We start from the raw sequence: 20,015 nt of genomic DNA on the forward strand, positions 1-20,015 counted from the left end.
CCACATATGAACAATCCCCCTCACTGGCATTTTAATCATCAATTTCCAACCTGAATTCTCTTTTTCTGATGTGGGTGGCTAAGTGAAAATCAGAATTAACATTAGAGGAGCCCCCACATCTCTTCACCCGTATCTCTGCTGTAGACAGGTGACTTGAAATAAAAATTGTTTTTATCAAACCCACCTCTAAAAGAGAGGACTTATGTGTGTTAATGCCATTTGATCAGAAACACTGAAGATCAACCACGGGAAACAAACCCATTACATAACTTGTCAATTTTTGTTTTAAATATGGAAAAACTGTATAGTCAAACACTTAATTGTTCTTTCTGGCATTAAGTGTTTCTCTCATCTTATTGTTGAGTCCGCTAATGTTGACTGGTGCCTTATCTACTGGTTCAGCCCAGTATGTGGCAGTACGTACAGATCTCTAAATCTTCTCTCACCTGGTGCTCACTAGTCTGGAAGATCAGTTGACCTGACCTCAATTGTTGCTAAAATACTGTCTGCTTATGATTTGCACTGTAGGTTGTCAATTCCACAACTTAAGCATAAGTATTTGGTGGTAAAGGGCCCTGGTTACAAAGTGTCTTCCCCATTTCATTTACTCATTTGTCTCAAAACACTTTCTTTAAGTTGTGTCATGAATGTTGTTGATTTAACATACATAGGACTGTCTTGGAAAACGAAACAATCATTAGTGTCCTGGGAATTTACGTTTTGCCATCATTTTGTCATCAAGCGGTCAGGAGTAAAAACTACGGTACCACAAGCCTTAGACACTGCTGAAGCCAGTCAGAGGAAAGTCAGACCAAATCAAAGAATTATAATGTGTGTAGAACATTTTTAAGCTCAGAGAAGGTATGTTTTTTTGTGTGTGTGTGAAATCCATCTTGAGAGCCCTAGTAAACTTTAACCTTGGAGCTTTAGAACCTCAAAACCCCAGGCTGAGCTGACCAACATACACCTTAAGGCATTTTAGCAAGAAGTTGCCCACACAGAGAAACACGTTTATAAAGTCATGTAGTCAGTTTTCTCTTCTCTATGCAATATCCTCTTTCCGCTTGTTGCAGAAAACTACGTTTATGAAAGAAGTAAAGCCAGACTATACCAAAGAGCCACTCGTGCAGGATTACCACCATTGCCTGCACATGCTTCAGTATCCCTTCTACACCATGAGCATGTGTTGCCCTTGAATGTGTGGGACCTAAAACTAAAACATGAGCTGAAAGAGTGTTAAAGAGTTGAGGTGAGAATTATCTGTGGGTCTGTCACCCCTTTCACTTAACCTGAGTATTTGACTCCTTCTGTTATTATTCGGCATCAAAATATAAAGAAAGACAATTAAGGGAGCTTTCAAATGCTCATAAAAGGCAAATACTGATAAAGATTTTTTACCTGTAGCAATGAAATCACCATTGTACTGATTTGTGGAACAGTAACTACTCTGCTTCTGGCTCTGAAAATTTAACATCACACTCTGAAGATTCCGCATACTACCTCCAGCCAACTGTGGAGGCCCACAACACACACACAAACACACACACGGGCGCTCACACACACACACACACCTACACAGCGATCCTAACATTTTTAACACACATGCGTGTATTCACAAAATCATACAGGCACAAAATCATACATGTATCCATGAGTTTTACATACACACACTGAAGCACGCACACACACACACACAATCCCTGCTGCGACTGTAAAATCAGCGTAGCTCTCAGAAATTCCACTAACACCTCCCACCCCATGTGGACACACACATACACACACACGCACACTCCTGTGAACCCACACAATTAATGTGAAATCACATCCATCTTCCACCCCTCTGCCCCTCCCCTGTTCTCCATTACAAATAGCTGAGGATTGCATTCTCTCCCTCTGGCCTTGCCTGATGTTTTTACATGTCTTGTTTTGTGCAATACTCTCCCTTATGTAAGACAAAATTACCCAACATGAGTGTTATTCTCCGTGGGGGTGTTTGCACTGGTGCATTCCAAACTCAGTGAGAGATGGATGGAGATTGAGGGAGAGGTGAAAGGAAGATAATCTTTCCTTAATGATTATTTTTATGGCAGCCATGCTTCATTACATGGTCTAGAATGAAGATGGGGGGAAACATGGCAGAGGGAGGTACGCTGCAAAAATAATGTGTCAGATTCAAACTCTCAAGCACCTGCTGAGTTACCACAATGCCTTAGAGTCAACAGTCTTAAGTGGATTATTTCTTTGTAGATTTTAACCCCCCCCCCCACCCCCACCCATGCATGAGCACTGAGGATTCAGGCCGGAGTCTAGTCCAGCATATTGAATGGAGTAACAGATTCTGAACGAGTACGCAATATAGTGCATACTGTATATATGCAACCGCATGTGGAATGCCACAATATAGAAGGGGATCTGCCACAGAGGACAGTAAATGTTGGTCAATAGCTTTTTTGTTTCTGAGGCTTCATGCATTGCAGATAACAACTGACACATTCAGTGTTTGCGCCTGGAAGGACCCGTGCGTGTCTTTGAAGCACAGGCTCCTGCTGGACGTTAAAGAACCTTTGATCTCTGCAGTAAGTCAGCGTGACATCCAAGCTTGTTACCAAACAGTTCACAATCCACAAGGGCCAAACCACATTGTTTCTGGACGGGTCATGTTCCTGCAATCTTCCATACATGTGATCCACATTTTATGTCCTCTGATCAAGTCATCTATTGTCCTTGCAATCCTTCACGATGACTTCTCACAGACGACAAAAGGGAGCTGAGCTACTGACAGAGACAGATCCTCTATTGATAAGGAATCCAAAATAGAGCACTTCATTGTATAACACTGTGGCTCCTTTGTGGGCAAGATGCACTGGCAAGCACACATGAGGTATAGAGGCAGCCATTTAACTGATGATGGGTTCTTGTTGGCAAAACAAAACATTATAAATTGGTTTCAATTTTAGAAATTTTGGTGGCCCAGTGGTCTTGTTATGAGCACTGTCGTCTCATAGCAAGAAGGTCCAGTGTTTATCTCTGTGTGGGTTTCCTCTGGGTTTTTCTTCCACAATTCATTTGTTAAATGATTCATATGTTAATTGATGATTTGCCCGTAGAGTGTGAGTGTGAATTGTAGTCATTAGGTGACTTCTGCCCGTGGTTAGTCGACCTGTACAGGTTGAATCCCACCTTTCGCCAATTGACAGCCGGCATTGGCTCCAGTCCCCTGAGACCCTGAAACAAGATAAACAGTAAACAGACATGCTATTTATCATCCCAAACTTTCAGCAAACTTTATGAATATGAACAATTTTGGACTTGATGTCATCTAAAGGATCAGCAGGCAGTCACACCTCTCCTGTCTGTAAAAGGATGATGCCACAGCTAAGTTGTGTAAGTGAGTATTCAAGCAGTGTCACTACACGAGGAGGTTAAAATAAATGAATTACTGAGTTAGTATAAAAGGACTGTTTGTTCAGCCCAGCCTAGCATCTGACTTGAGAATGACATGTGGTCTAAAAGTGCGTATTCACAAGGCATAAGGGAACATATTTTTCCTATCTTTGGTAAGATCTGTTACCAGACTGAATGGCACTGTGAATAGTACGAGTAATTCTAAGGAGGAAAACTGAAAATGTTACTAATTTAAGATAGAAAAGTGGAATTATCACTGAGTGCATGTGGATTTGAAAGAAAAAAATATTACACAACTTAATGGAACAATCTATATTCAATGAAGGCCAAAAAAAGATGTGACAATCATTTAGCTTGCCATTTTTTATTAGAAACATTTATCATGCTTATTAATTAAAGCACAATGTGGAGCTGTGTGACACAACAACAACTTTGTGTTTGACCTGGGTTTGACATGTGGAGCTTGTCACTACTCCAACATCAAAAACACTTCACAGAAGTTATAATATTAATCCTGGTTAAAGGCCTCAAACATACACTATATTGCCAAAAGTATTCGCTCACCCATCCAAATAAATGAATTCAGGTGCACAAAGCAAGGTCCACAAAGACATGGATGAGTGAGCTTGGTGCAGAAGAACTTGACTGGCTTGCACAGAGTCCTGACCTAAACCCGATAGAACACCTTTGGGATGAATTAGAGCGAAGACTGCGAGCACTGTGTATTATGTATTTCATAAACACACTCCTAAACCTTGTGGAAAGCCTTCCCAGAAGAGTTGAAGCTGTTATAGCTGCAAAGGTTGGGCCAACGTCACATTAAACCGTTTGGATTAAGAATGGGATGTCACTAAAGTTCATATGGCTCTAAAGGCAGCTGACCGAATACTTTTGGCAATATAGTATATGTTAGGAAGCGCTTGTTTTCAAATCACACACACTATTTGTAATGCAATGCATGGCTTGATGAATGAGCTTCCATGAGCTTCCTCTCAATCTCTATATTGAGCAGACATGTACTCATGAACTGAGACTCAGCGGAGAAAAAAGAGGAGAGCATGCGTTTTAAATTAATCAATCCTTCTCATTTCCCCCTCTTCTCCCAGCCAGACAGACCTCTCCTGGAGGGGGGCTGCAGCAGTGGGGAAGAGAAAAAACGAAACACTGTCATCTGTTTTCATGGAGGTGGCAGAGACCCAGCCTCTAGCTGTGATTTGGAGAGCAGCAAGAAGTAAGCGATGGAGAAAGGCAGACTGAGATGAACATGAGGAGGGGGATAGAAAGAGGAGAGGGAAAGGAGAGAGTGGGGTAAAGGGAAAAGTGCAGAAGGAAGTAGGTCAAAGGAAGCATGAAGAAAAGGAATAGGGAAGAGAGAGCAGGCAGGCACATGGAGTTGGGTTGGAACCACCGCAGAGGATGATGGGATATGCTGGCCGCCATACGTGTACAAAGGCAGCTCACAGATGACAGTGCAGTGGCATACTGGGCATAGATCCTGAATCTTATCCCCATGGGAAAAAGAGACTTTTCCCATGTGTGCGACTCTTTCCAAAATCACTTAATTTCTATTCCTCTCCACATTAGTCCCTCTCGTCTCCCTATTGTCATCCATGGTCCCATGTTTTACAATAAACTCTCCCTCAATGCCTTTCTTGACTGGTGCCCATAATGGAATTAGATTTGCTCCAAGTAGCGGGAGGAAAGACAAACTCTCAGATGCCAAACAGACAACGCCCTCCAACTGACATTTGTTTTCTCAATAACTTGTGGCTTAAGCAATAAGAAGAGAATGGTAAACGTCACACTCCCACACACACACACGCAATCACACACACAAATGCATGTATACACGTAGCATAAACAGAGAATTAACTAGGTTTAGAGACAGTGACAACAAACTCAGAGTGTGGGTTTCCCCAGAGATCCATGAGCTGGATTTCTCAGAGACACTATTGTTTGCCTTGGGCTCCTGTTTACAACTGCACATGACCTTGTTGTCTAATTTGTGTCACTGTAGCTGTTACAGAATTTATATAAGAGTGTGAGGTCATGTGTGTGTGTTTGTGTGTGTGTGTGTGTTTGGGGGTATCACTTAAAGACCTTTATTAATATCTTATGTTGGTAAAATGTTAGTTTATGTTAATCTTTTGATACTAGTGCCACGATAATTATTATTTGTTTGATTAGCTGGTCAATAGAAAACTAATAAATCATTGTTTTAAAAGTAATTTAATGCTTAATTAAGCAGATAAAGCAATTTACTGGTTCACTTTCTGAGACATGAGTATTTGTTTTGTTTCATTGTTTGGTATCACTTTGGATTATGGATTGATGATGAGTGATTTTTTTCAAAATCGTTTGACATTTTATCATTGGAGTTGAAATGATAAAAGTCGAATTTATGCAATGACAGCTGCAGTTCATTAATTGATTAGGTGATCTCTAGAAAAATAAGCTGCTACTCTTACTGTTTTTTTCTGGACAAAATGACCAAAAAAAAAAAAAACTTTTCCAGCTGGCCAGTTGTGGAACTTTATTTCTTGTCTTTTTTTTCTTGTGTGTTAGTAAACTGATAATGTGGGGTTTGGGACCTTTGAATGGACAACAAAAGACCTTGGGCTTTAGAAGCCAAACCTTTGTATTCTGTCATTCAGCTTACTAAACTTGTTCAGGATGTGTTTTAGCTCTGCTGCTGTTAGACACTGATCATTATTCATGTTACCCATATGCCTAACCCTTTGCCACCACAGCCACTGTTTATCCAGTCCACCAAGCAAACGAGCAGCATAATGACACTAATTGCCAAAGAGCTCTTTTAAGTGGTTGTGTACTCCATTGTGTCTTAAGAGCCATCTGTGTTCCCATCTTAAATCAATCTATCCTGCACATTCCAAAAGTACAAGATGACAGGGAAAGGCATTATTGATAATTAATGTGTATGGAGTGTGGGGGATGTGGGCTACTGTGTCTTTGTGTGTCCTTCTGAGCTGGGAGTTGGACTTTCTTCGGCCCGCTGCAGGTCTGTGAGAGTAAACCATGCAGCCCATGACATCTGACTCTAGAGCTATCAAGCTTCACAGGGTGGGGGTAAGGAAAACACTGCAAACTGTTGGTATACTCTTTTATTTTGTATTTTCATTGTTGGGAAGAACCCAGTTTTTTCTTATATGCAGTGTTAATTATAATTGTTCCTAAAACACATTCAGTTGAGAGGAAGAGTTGGTAGATAAATTCTAATGTAGGTGAAAAAGGCCAAGGTCTGTTTGAGGTTTTTAGTAGAACTCCCTCAAATAAGATGCAGTAAACATTTGATTTGTGCTGCTAATAATCCATATGACACAATACTGGACCATCAAAAGAGAAAATAAGGTTGCATTTTAACAGAAAATCAGATAAATCAAGAAAATTATACAACGCTGTAAATGTTTGGTTTTTTAATCATAGATTAACCTGCTTATTTGGCCCATCAAACGTAAAACTGGAACCAATGACAATACAATATGCAATTACGATAAGTTCTAGTCCAAAACTTCAGAAATATTAACACCACTGTACTGCAAATTATAGTGATTTGCATTATAATTCTTACAACTAAAAACCTACAGTCAGGCTCACATTTTGAAATGAGTACTTAACAATTTATCGGTTATCAAAATAGTTGTTGGTTCATCCGTTTTAATCAGCGAAATGTTTTGGCTTCAGAGAGGAGTTGTTTAAAGGAATAGTTACACATTTAGGGAAAATGCTCAGCTTTCTTCTGTACGTTTGAGATGCCCCTTTAATGTCTCTGTCTTAGGTACAGAGAGCCAGGAGGCATTTAGCTTGTAGCATAGGGTTAGTTTAAGATATTAAGGAGGATATGAAAGCTATAGCCTGGCTGTCAACAAAGAATAAAAATATTGTAAAAGATTGTAGATATCTATAGACATAAAGCTTCTTAATGAACACAATATGTCAAATGGCGGTGTGTCAGTGAACTATGAGCTGTGGTTCATTGTTGGAAAAGAGGGGCTGAACAAAGTAGCTTTCTGTCTAACTGGGTACAGAACACACAGTCATCAGGGAGGTTTAACTATAAATAAAAGTGAAGCTTATCAACCAAACTCAAATTAGAGTCCAACAATCTGTCTCACTTTTCCTTCAAAGGAAATAGTGTCAGTATAGCTGGCAGTGCTATATATGATGGTATGTCCATTCTAATAGTAGAAAAGTCAATCAATTTTGTATGAGCTCTAATATGCTCTAGGTGGATAAATCAGGTCAGGTCTATTTCCCCCCACTGAAAGACATATAACCTGAGGTTATTTTTATTTGGTATTCAGGTCTTAGCGGGCTTATTTGCCTTTTTCTGACATTTCTGAAAAATACATTCAAAGACAGTCATTAACAAACAATAATGAGCTGTTTTGGTTGATTGACATTCAACCAAAACACACTGCATAACATGGCACTGCATGGCAGTAGCTTGTTATCTGTATTACATGGGCATATTGTAGGCCCCTTTAGGTTGGTAACAGCGTACACTTTCATCCATTGACATGCTTCCCAAAAAAGTGAATTCAAAGAAGTGGGATTGCCTTTGAATTGCCTTCTCTGTCATTTCATGATTGCAGAGAGATGAGGGGAGCACAGTACCTCTTCATGCAGGAGGTTAATGTGTGTCTGTGCTCACTTGTCAGATGTAATTGAAGGGAACAGCTTATGAAAATGAGGTGGCAGGGATGAGGTCTTTAATTAGATCAAGATCATGGACAGAAATGAATTAGAATCACCACTCTTATTACCCATGCCAAAACTGGAGCAGCACGACAGTGAATACATGAAGGAAAACTTTAATATCTCGGAGCCAGTGATGCTCTATATGATTTGAGAGACCAGTGCTCTAATTTGTTGTGCCTCACTTTTCCTAACCAGAATCTATTATGTTCCCATCCACATAACACAACAATAAAGTCCGTGTCTCCATATTTGAAGCCTCACGCCATAAATTTACTGGGTTCATTATCTGTAAACAACTTTTGGTGCTAAAAGCTCAATTTAGCCCAGATGTATGCTGAACAATGCAGCACAGAGCTCAAATGCCACCTACTGGTGGGATGGTTTTCAACAAGACCTAAAAGAACAGCAGGTGAATGAATGGCATTATATGAACAATGTGTGTATTTTTAATATAAATACAAAAATAAAAAATCTATAGTAAGAAGTAATGAGACAATATGTCTTATTTTATCCTCAACAACAGCTTATGTTAACTTGCTGTACAAAGCAAGACAACGTGTTTAAGTTAAGTTAAGGTTAAATTTGAATAAATTAATTAAAAAAATTTTTTTTAATGACATCCACCGTTTTGCCAAGAAAAAGTTGCACTTGCATTGACCTTGAAATCCTTCATTCGCTCCACTAAATGTGACGACATACACGTTACATTGACAAATTGCATCCCAGTTTGTCCTGCCAGGAAGACTGTCAGCGCAACCTAACTATAAAATCCTCCACGCGATTGGCTTGGCTGGCCGACGATGATGGTTGAGGCTATGAATTACATCACTGATACGGAAGGAAACATGTTGTACTTCTGTGGACAATTCAATTTCTTACACACGTGTTTTCACTATCGTGGCAACGTTGGTCTCCACGCTTGGTAAACCGGAAAATTCATAAAGTACCTGAGGTAAAGATCAGCTGTCAACAGAGTCCTAAAGACCAGTTTCATTGCCTTTGTTATGCGAGTATGTGTGGTTTTATTGGCAGCCGTGTTTGTGTGATACAGAGAAGAACTGGTAGGAAACATGTAATACTATTATACAGGTTGATGTAAATGAGCCACAGTTAGTAACCTGACACTTGGATCTACTGTTTTTGATTCATATTTTGTTCCCTAAATGATGTAAAGTTAACGCAAAACTAGCTTTGTCGCCAAGTTACATGACTAGCCAAAGAAGCTAAGTTAAACGTTAGCAAATAACTGTGTGTAATTACACATCGGTTCTAACTCTATAGACGGTGAACAATGGCGTCATAATGTGGAAACTGAAATAACCCAGAAAAGACACAGGCGTCCGTTATTACTGCGCCTGTTGATATTCGCGCCATTAATTTTCCTTTATCGTGGCTATTGGGTTATGCCTCCAATGATTTAAAGCTATGAACAGCTTGAACACACTCTCAGATAAGGTGTTGCCTAATGTCGAATTCATTCGATTAATGACATCATTTTTAAAAATTCATATAAAACTTAAATACGACATTCACATGAAAACAAATGGGTGTTTAGCGCCACCACGAAATTTATTACAGATATTTTTTTTAATGTATCTCTTACCCTCCAGCATATTGGCTGATGTTTTCTGCTTTTGTTACTGTTACATTAGTGCATACGTAAAACAGATCACTAACATTATGTAAAATGACTCCATATGTAAATCTACTATGCTGTGTTATGATTAATAGACCCCAACATCAAAGCAATTATGACATTTAATATTTGTATAATAGCAGACATGCATGGCTCATTTGTACTGGTACCATGCATGGTGATTTACTGGTGTCTTTTTTTTTATTTGTGTGTGTTTAGTCTTCACATGTCCATATGAAGTACATCCTAGTTACGGGTGGTGTCATATCTGGCATCGGTAAGGGCATCATTGCCAGCAGTGTGGGAACAATCCTTAAGTCCTGCGGCCTTCATGTCACAGCCATCAAAATCGACCCATACATCAATATTGATGCTGGCACCTTTTCGCCTTATGAACATGGTGGGTAATTGAGTCTACTCAGTAATGTTGTTGTTGTTTTTTTAAAAATTGTTTTGGATGTATCATCTGCTGTTTAAATTGTCTATGTGGATGAGTTGGATAGATATTTCTTTTGCTAGTAAGCAAAGCACCAGCTTTCTACTGTCTTTGGATCTGCTGAATCAATACGATGTAATGTCTCTGTCGAATAGGTGAAGTATATGTCCTTGATGATGGTGGGGAGGTGGACCTGGATTTAGGGAACTATGAGCGTTTCCTAGACATCCGTCTCACCAAAGACAACAACCTCACCACTGGAAAGATCTACCAGTATGTAATCAACAGGGAAAGGAGAGGAGACTACCTGGGCAAGACTGTACAAGGTTAAAAGCTGTTTTGTTTGGTGCTGCTTTAGATGTTTATGTATTTTGAGTGGAGACTACATAGACAGAAACATCACAACAGGTCATTCGGGTCATTATTGTTTCTAGTCATGGAAAACAAATGACACTCCACTGTGTGTGTGTGTGTGTGTGTGGTTCTGTATAGATTTTTAGGACAAATTGTCATGTAATGTTAGCAGTTGACATTGTGTGTTTTCATTTTATTTATTTTTTTATTTTTTTTAGTGGTGCCCCACATCACAGATGCCATACAGGAGTGGGTAATGAAGCAAGCCAGGATTTCAGTGGACGATGACGGCATGGAGCCTCAAGTTTGTGTCATAGAGGTAAAGATGTTGTCAGCAAGAAAGGATTTATGTAGTTGATGTTGCTGGCCAAGCAGAATGGCACTGAATACCTATTTGTCAGTTTAAAAGTTCCATATTCTAGCAACTCCTCAGTGCCACACTCCAGTGATTTGCGACCAGACCAGTTATTCTACTGCATGTATGAAAAATTGTGGAGTTTTTAAAATTTATTTATTTATTTTTATCAGAAATGAATTCAAGCATGATGCCTCAGGCAATGGAAAATATTGGCAATGAGGCACAATTGGTGAACCTACATGAATGAGTGCATCAGTGATGCAGAAAAACATTATTTTGGAGGGAAAAAAATGAAAAATTAATGGGTTTAAAAATGTGTTTAAGGGGAGTCTGTGATATTATCCTCTTGTGGAAGCCTGCCTCTGTTTGAAGTCATGTGAAGGAAAGCGTATAGCATGTTTAACTTGCAAAAAATAATCTCAGTGGTTTAAATCAAGCATTTGTTTGACAATATGTTCTGCAGAAGTGTTTAATCTTTAGTACACTTTAAGCTGAAAACTGCCAAATCCTCATAAAACAAGTAAAATGATTACGCTGCCCCCAGCAGTTCTTTTCGTGCTGCATTCATCAATTGCACCAGTGACAGTGTTATAGGCTCAGTGCAGCTGATGACATTCTGTATTTTCCAAGTTTGTGCCAGCCTTCCAGTGTGTTCGTGTATGCAGTTATGTGTCCTAAGCTGGTGTTTTGTATCAACAGCTGGGCGGCACAGTGGGGGACATTGAGAGCATGCCCTTTATAGAGGCCTTCAGGCAGTTCCAGTTCAAGGTGAAGAGGGAAAATTTCTGCAACATCCATGTCAGCTTGATACCACAGGTATGATGCACTGCTGTAATCATCACCAAATAACAGAGAGCTGGGTTTTTACAATGTACATTATTGTTTCTAATAATTTTACTTCATGTATAAATTTTTTTTTTTTTTGAGTTGAAGGAATGGTAAGACAAGAAAAAAGCACCATAACTTTACATACAAGTCCTACAATTATGAGGTGAATTTGCATTTGTATCTGCAGCCCAATACCACCGGAGAGCAGAAAACCAAACCAACACAGAACAGTGTCAGAGAGCTCAGAGGGCTGGGCTTGTCTCCAGATTTGGTGAGTCACATACCAATTTGTTTTTAAACAACATCAATAGAGAAAATTAAATCATGTCACAATGGGCAACTATTTGGTAATGCAGGCAGTATTATTTGATCTCTACAGTCTGTTTACCTGTGCCTGCCACAGTGGTTAGAATGGGTTGCCTTTATATCTTTTAAGTTGTTCAAATATGATGGAGAAGGGATTAGATGAAGAAGAAGAAAAGGGACCTGACCTGGAAAAGTTTAATCACAATTACAAGCAAAAGTGTTTGGATAAGCAAGTATCGAATAATGCTTAAACAGTTAAACAATGGCTTGGTGCTTTGTATGTTACATACAAAGGTCTGAAGTACTGTGGCTTTTCAGAAGCATGAGAGAAATCAGCCTCTAACTCACCAACAACAGTTGACAGTGTGATGTCAACTTGACATTTTCTGTAGACAAGTTTTGCCACTTTTTCCTATGAATGTAGCTGAATCAATAATTCTTAAGCATTTATCTCATATTCCCACATACGATGTGACCCAAAGTTTTGAAAACTATGTTCTGATTTTATTTATTTATTTGTTTGTTTGTCTGTCAGATTATGTGCCGCTGTACAACACCCCTAGAAACAGCTGTCAAGGAAAAGATCTCCATGTTTTGTCACGTGGAGCCCACACAGGTAAAGTACTTTGTGTCTTGTCTTGTGATTTTTTTTTTTTTTTCCCCTACAGTAAACTTACTTGAATCCTGTCTGGTGAGCACACTGCCAACATTGAGTAAATTAAGGACTGGTGCAATTATATTATGAAAAATATTTGAAAAGTAAAGGCCATGCATTTAAATAGTACATAAGATTATAAAACAAACAGCTATATTATAACATGTTGGATATGTAATAATGTTGGTTAATATTTAATAATATCATCATCTGGTGTGTAAACCAGGTTATTCCTTGGTCAGCTTCTGTTGGGATATAAAAGCAACAAGACTAGATTGTTTCACTGTCCACTTCCCATAAAGGTCCAGAATATATTAAGAAATTCTTCCAATGTTAAAGCTTGAGAAATTTAATGGAAAGAAAAAATCACCAATCCACCAAAAATCAACAACTAAATACATTTTAATGTTTAATTCAAATCTTAGTGTGACCTATTTTTTTAAGGAAATTAATGTCATCACGTGTTTAAACAATGTTAAAAATACTGACATTTCTAGTACTGTGAATTAAGACTGATATAGTGTTTGGGACTCTTTTCAGGTGATCTGTGTCCATGATGTCTCCTCAGTCTACAAAGTTCCCCTGTTGCTGGAGGACCAGGGTGTTGTGAGCTACCTGTGTCATCGGCTTAGCCTGCCCGTTGAGATGAAGCCCAGAAAGATGCTCACAAAGTGGAAGGAGATGGCTGACAGGTGTGGAAGTTTGTCTCAGAATCTTACTTTTTGTCTCATTTAGTGTCTTGCTGGAAAAAAATTAATATATAGTAACAATTAGTATATCTTTCTGTTATTGTAATAAGAGATTCTTTCTGACTGTTATAGGTAAAAGATGGAGGAAAAAATCCACTGAATATTGTTGTTTAAAACAGTTCAGTGTTTGAGTGGCTGTGATGTTGTGATAAAAATGCTCTGGATCAGTTCTTTGAATTGTCTCTTCTCAGATCAGACCGTCTTTTGGAGCATGTTTCCATAGCACTGGTGGGAAAGTACACGAAGTTAGCTGACTCCTACACCTCAGTTATTAAGGCCTTAGAGCACTCAGCTCTTGCTATTAATCACAAACTAGAAGTCATGGTATGGAAAAATGCATGCTGTTATGTTTATTTATTTATTTATCCCCCCCAGGGTTGTCATATTGTTATATTGTTGTTGTTTTTTTTATGTTTTTTACAGTTTTTTAGCCTGACGACACTGACTAATCTTTTTCCAAATGCTTTGTTTGCTATTATTGTAGTACATAGATTCTGCAGACCTAGAGGCTGCCACTCTGCAAGATGAGCCAGTGAAATATCACGAGGCCTGGCAAAAGCTCTGCAGTTCTCAGTGAGTAGACGCTGGGAGAACACAGATTTCAGTAAACTTGATGATCCTTTAAAATGTATTACCTATAAAAATTACATTTGCCACAGGATGGCAGTGGAGTGCTGTCATGTCCAGTTGTTAACTTCATGAAACTGTGGGTAGTTATTTTTACGGGGCAGTAACCTGTTGTAGCCCGGCTGTTACAATAACCAAATAGAAATTTATAATTTTAGTTTGTTTTAATACAGAAATCATGTCTTTGGATGATTTAATTTCAAATCTATAGAGAAAGACAATGTGTCTTAATTAGTTTTTGAGACGTTATTCCACTATTCTGACAGCTATAATTGTTTTGTATTGCAATAGAGGTCTGCGTAGTCTGCGAAGGCCTTCTGGTACAAAAATTAAAATGTAATTTTAATTTTACTTTTTTATATATGTATGTGTGTGTATGTATGTAAATGTGTATATATATAAATAAAATATCTATATTGTATAATTTTCTCCTCCTTTATTAGAATACTGGGTCAGCATCATCGATGAACTTAGGCAACTTTCTTTCTTCCTCTCCACAGTGGTGTATTGGTACCTGGAGGTTTTGGTGTAAGAGGAACAGAAGGCAAGATACAGGCTATTAACTGGGCAAGGAAACAGAATAAGCCTTTTCTGGGTAAGACAGATTTAAAACTACCCATTGCCTTAAAAATTTCCAACTTCTCCTTTATTTAATATGTTATGGATTTCATTCTGTAAGATGTGGATAAAGCCAAGATATACAACATATAATTCTTCTCAGTACTGTGCAGTTTCCAAAACTTGCATTTCTGTGCCAGTGTTTTTGAATGAAACAAAATTATGAACAGCTGCAGGGTCTCTAAAAATCGTTTCCTGTGTTGGCCTTTGCTTTTTTTATGTTTTATAAAGACTGTTTGACTGTTTAGCTGTTGGATCATAGTGCCTTATTTCTGAACACACACAATGAAAAGAGCAAGTGAAAACATGAACGGCTTAATGATTAATCTTTGTTTTTAGTCAATATTGCAATTTAACAGAACGCAATTTTCAAATTGCAAGAGCAATTAAAATGTTTGCTTTTTTCATTAACACTACAATAATAAGAGAAGTGTTCTGCAGACTTCGCCTGCAGAAAAAGTGAGTGAGCGTGGATGAAGAAAGTTTAAGACCCAAACAAGTTTAACGGGAGTCCTAACATAGTGAAAATGACCTCAGCAGAAGCAAATCACAATGTCAATGAGAACATGAACAGTGACGTCACATTGGCCCTTTGGATATATATTTTAGATTTAAATGAGAGTATGTATGGCAGGAACAGAGGTTATGCTGAATGTGTCAGTTTATGGAACCAAAAATGCAAAGTAACACCACAAATCTCATAGTTGATGATTAAAAACTGCTCTGCTAAACCAACCTCCAAGAAGGGTAAGCTGAGCCAGGTATCACCTGTTAGGCATCAGTGGGTTTGTGAGGGCATCACTACGTAAGTTGGATCAAAACTGAGTTTATTTATTGTTATATTGTATAGTTCATTGTTAAAGTTTCCTGTCTGTCTTCAGGGGAACATTACTGTCAGTGTAAGCGGGGCTAGTCCACTCGAATCCTGATTCCTGTTCATATCTTGCCTCTTGTTAATATTTTCAGTTTTGTAAACCCCTACTGTGCGTGGGAAGGGAGACTAAGTTAAGAATGAATGAATGAATAACTTTGGCTAGATGATGTTTTCTACTGCATGTGTGTGCAGGCACATGTGGGTGTATGTGTGTCACAAACAAAAGAGTAAATTATTTAATGATGGGATTCTGTGCTACACTTTTTTTTGTTTGTTTTTAAATAATGTTGGCATTTAGTATTACAGAAGAAAAGTGTGGAAACTATTGAAGGAAAAATATTACATTGCAATATTGGTTTAAAATAATTCTATTTTCCACATTTGTTCAGCACAAAAACTCATTATAGTCATTGCATTTTTTGTCATTATTAGATTAAAAAACACTTGTGCAGGCCAGAGTACTTTTGGAAGTGACATATAAAGCATCATGCAGTAGGACGGTTTCTGTGATAAAGGAAAATGTATTCAGAATGCAGACAAATACTAAAGGGAAATCTTTTGGTTTGGCAGAAAACAGTGTGACGGATATTCAAGATGTCAACCTAACATATAAAGCCAGAGCCAGATGAAATGAACAGTGTGTTCAATAGCTATGTAAAAATCCAACACTCAAGCCACTTAAAGTGTGCCAGGATATTTTGAGCAACTATACAAAGACAAAAGGAGATAAAATGTTAAAATAGACTCACTATCCAAATATAACAACATGAAGGACTTAAGTGCTTGTGTAATCAGTTATTTTGTGTTGATGTACTTTTAAAGAATGTTCTCACTTCACTACCATGAAGCATCTCTTTTCTGTTGATTAAAAAAAAACTTAATTGACCTTAAATAACTTAACAGCTTTTGAAGTTAATAAAACGTGTAAGTCCAAAGAGAGCTAAATATTTTTTTGTTGGCACAGTAAAATCATAATGCATAGACTGAAGTGTTAACTGTTTAAGTGATTTGCGCAATGGGGATCTTGTTCTGTCTTTATTTATGACTCCTCCAAGTAGCTCTCATTATGCAAGAATCCCGCTGGTCTTGTTTTGTGCAGGAGTATGTTTGGGCATGCAGCTGGCAGTGTGTGAGTTTGCCCGCAATGTTCTCGGATGGGCAGGTGAGTAATTGCAAAATCCAGGTGGGGGCAGAGCTAAGAAACACTTTTAATTTGTGTTGTTTATAATTTAATTATAAAAGAAGCTTAGACCTACTGGGGAGATGATTTGAGCTTAGATAAGTCTCACTTATCTTTTTTCAGATGCCAACTCCACAGAATTTGACCCAGAAACCAAACACCCTGTGGTGAGTGTCTTTGTTAATGCATCACATGGTATCAGCAGTCTTTACCAAAAAGGATTTAACAGCCTCTTGGATCCCGACAGGTGATTGACATGCCAGAGCACAACCCAGGGCAGATGGGTGGGACTATGAGGTTGGGGAAGAGGCGGACCCTTTTTAAATCCAGCACCAGTGTACTGAGTATGTGTCCTCCTGATATAAATGGTGGGCTAAGAGCTTTTTATTCTTTGCAGCTACTGTGTTTCTAATGACTGATCTAATGAATAATGACTTATTGTTGCAGGAAAACTATATGGAAATGCAGAATATGTTGAGGAAAGGCACAGACACAGATTTGAGGTAAAGGCAAAAGCAAGGTTTTCAAGCTTTTGGTCTAGGAGAGCAACACATTTTATGAATACAATCTTTGTTACAATATAAAAAATTCAGGGCATTATTTTAATATTTTTGTTTTCCATTGTCATTCTTGTCTAGATTTAGCCACAGTATTAAAAAATAACCTCCTCTATCTCAAACAACTCCAATCTTTACTCGTTTTAGGTGAACCCTGAGTTGAAGCACCACTTTGAAGAGAAAGGACTTCACTTCATTGGTCAGGATGTTGAAGGAGAGAGAATGGAGATCATTGATTTGGAGGGTGAGTGAAGATATATATAAATACTATATATAAAATATAGTATTAACACTTTATCCATGCTTACTGTGGCTTTTAAATTTATGAAGTTAGTTAAGGTCAATATCTGTTCTAACCCATTGTCTTTTTTTTTTTCAGACCACTGTTACTTTGTTGGAGTGCAGTACCATCCAGAGTTCACCTCCAGACCCATCAAACCTTCTCCTCCATACTTTGGCCTCCTGCTGGCTGCTGCAGGAAAACTCCCGAGCTACCTGACCAAGGGCTGTCGCCTTTCTCCCCGGTAGGCTCGGACACAGCAGTGTGTTATCGTTCAAATATTATTTGGCGGAACATCATAACATCATATTAACTCTTTCCGCTCTGGATTTTTATGTTCAGTGCTCTTGTAGCAGCAGTGTTACAAAGTTCTAAAATGCTTTTACTTTTATAGACAAATAAAACCATTTACTCAAATTTCCTTTTTTGAATATGAATTACATCACAGGGGGATTTCTGTTTTGTCATAATCTACTCTTCTGTTTAATCATGTCTTATATTAGTATAAGAAAACACAGTTACTACAGTTTACAGTGTCAGTTTAATTCTTCTGCAATTACACTAAAGTAATATTAGTCATGTTCTGCTGCTATAATATTATTTTATGTGTTTGTCTTTAATTGCAGGGATACTTACAGTGACTGCAGTGGAAGCAGCTCTCCTGAAATGGAGATCCCAGATCTGAAGTTCCTCTCTTTGTAGGTGTAGTTTTTGTTTGTGTCCCACACACAAACAATTGCAAGGCCCAGAAAAAGAATTCTGGCCCATCCTGAACTGACCAAAATATGATTTATTCTCTGCTTGATTGTTAATTTGGTCATGTTAACAATTTATATTCCAAATATAATATAGCTTCAGCAATTCTATACAAGGAAAGAGAGGTTTTGCTGTTGTTTTTGGATCTTTACAGCTGCTTTATTAAAGGAATACTAGAATAAAATATTTATGGGAGAACTCTTTAAAAAAAAAAAGAAAAGATATGGACACTGCTGAAGACTTCTAGAGAAAAGGTGAGTCAGTATGAGAAATTAAAGCATAGACATAACTGTCAGTATAACTTGGCAGAAATATTAGGTGACAGGCAGTGTTGTAATTTCTATGTAAATGTCAGTAACTCAGGGACAGGCTCTATGCAATCGGGTTTCCTGTTTGGGGAAGCCATCGTGCAACCTAAAATAGTAAGCTGTATGAAAACTGACAAACATGAGTTTTATTCAGATTGGCCCGAGGGTTTTTATCCCTTAAACATAATCATACCAACCCTGGCTGCGTAACTCTGGAGACAACAAACAAGGTTTTGAACTCCATTGACTTTTACTGCCAAATCTGATCTAGAACTTTTGAAAATAAAACCTACTGATGCATAGTCATCTGATAATCTAGCCAGCTTTAAATGACCCTTAGTCAACAGTACTTCCTGAAAATGAAAGATTGGCCTGTGACAACAAAGGTCATAAAACAGAAACAGACATAAATCTGATCTCCGAACATGTTCCAGTGACTTTTAGATGATAAGCATCAAGTTTATCAGTTACATTTTCACTTTTGGAGTTGACAAAGTAAGTGACATCAATTCATAACTCAACCTGTATGGCTGATTTTGCTGCTAATGCTTCCATTCATCATTGGAGGCCCAAACATATAAAAAGCATGTTTGTTTTTCTTATATATTCATGTGATACTGTATCTTCATTTCTAATAAAAAAGTGCATTGTCATTACAGCCTGGCCCTTAATTCTAGCTAAGCCATGAATCATAAGTTCTGCTTTTCATCAGTGACAACAGTAGTCATGCATAGATAACCTCACATCTTTCACATACAGTGTGATATTTATTGTTGATTTTCTGCGGCTCTTATGTGCAGTTCAGATCATAACTGCCTCATTGTTCTACTATACAAAGAATGTCTAAAGCACCTTTTGCTGCAAATCAAACTTAACCAGCATCTACAAACATTTGCTTATATTTGTTTCTTGCTGTCATGTTAAGACCGCAATCATTTCTTGAGTAACCTGTATGGCCCAATTGTGCGTTTCGAAATATTACGTGCCGATTTTATATTTGAAACAGATTGTGCCTGTAATATCTGCACAATCTGTTTGATATGTGTATAAGAATACATGTAGTCACCCATTATGTCAACCACTTATCCTGATCAGGGTCATGGGGGGCTGGAGCCTATTCCAGCTGTCATTGGGCAAGGGGCAGAGTATACCCTGGAAAGGTCGCCAGTCTGTGTCAGGGCTAATACAACCCAACCAAGAGACAACCATTCACCCTTACACTCCCCATAGGCAATTTAGAGGCATCGATTAACCTAACATGCCTAACGCAAGCACAGGCAGAATATCCAAACACACAGATGGCAGGTGGTTTTTAATTGAGGAGCTTCTAGCTGTTAACCGGCAGTGAGAAATCACTCCACCACCAGGC

General features: G+C 38.2%; 1 protein-coding gene across 2 annotated transcripts; it reads left to right on the forward strand.

Annotated features, from left to right (window-relative positions):
* Positions 1-8,917: 8,917 nt before the first annotated feature.
* LOC137130670 (CTP synthase 1-like) lies at positions 8,918-19,299 on the forward strand. 2 transcript variants are annotated; one of them, XM_067511095.1, is made up of 18 exons: positions 8,918-9,076; positions 9,980-10,160; positions 10,352-10,522; positions 10,769-10,869; positions 11,608-11,724; positions 11,924-12,007; positions 12,578-12,658; positions 13,238-13,389; positions 13,638-13,770; positions 13,931-14,019; positions 14,574-14,668; positions 16,665-16,727; positions 16,869-16,912; positions 16,993-17,113; positions 17,193-17,248; positions 17,450-17,546; positions 17,682-17,826; positions 18,209-19,299. In XM_067511095.1, exons 2-18 carry the CDS (start codon positions 9,995-9,997, stop codon positions 18,282-18,284), a joined length of 1,791 nt encoding a protein of 596 aa, XP_067367196.1. In that variant the 5' UTR covers positions 8,918-9,076; positions 9,980-9,994; the 3' UTR covers positions 18,285-19,299. The 2 variants fall into 2 exon arrangements, with proteins under 2 accessions (XP_067367196.1, XP_067367197.1); XM_067511096.1 differs by having other exon boundaries at positions 16,993-17,089.
* The last annotated feature ends 716 nt before the right edge of the window (positions 19,300-20,015 follow it).

Source organism: Channa argus, chromosome 7 (assembly GCF_033026475.1).
Source record: "Channa argus isolate prfri chromosome 7, Channa argus male v1.0, whole genome shotgun sequence".
NCBI classification, from domain to species: Eukaryota; Metazoa; Chordata; class Actinopteri; order Anabantiformes; family Channidae; genus Channa; species Channa argus.

What these genes read in the sequence shown, in the direction of transcription:
- LOC137130670 (XM_067511095.1), top strand. Translation starts at nt 9,995, where the DNA reads ATGAAGTACATCCTAGTTACGGGTGGTGTCATATCTGGCATCGGTAAG. An exon ending in ATCACAAACTAGAAGTCATG is followed by an intron (nt 13,771 to 13,930) that starts GTATGGAAAAAT and finishes CTATTATTGTAG; the next exon opens with TACATAGATTCTGCAGACCT. An exon ending in CAATGTTCTCGGATGGGCAG is followed by an intron (nt 16,728 to 16,868) that starts GTGAGTAATTGC and finishes ATCTTTTTTCAG; the next exon opens with ATGCCAACTCCACAGAATTT.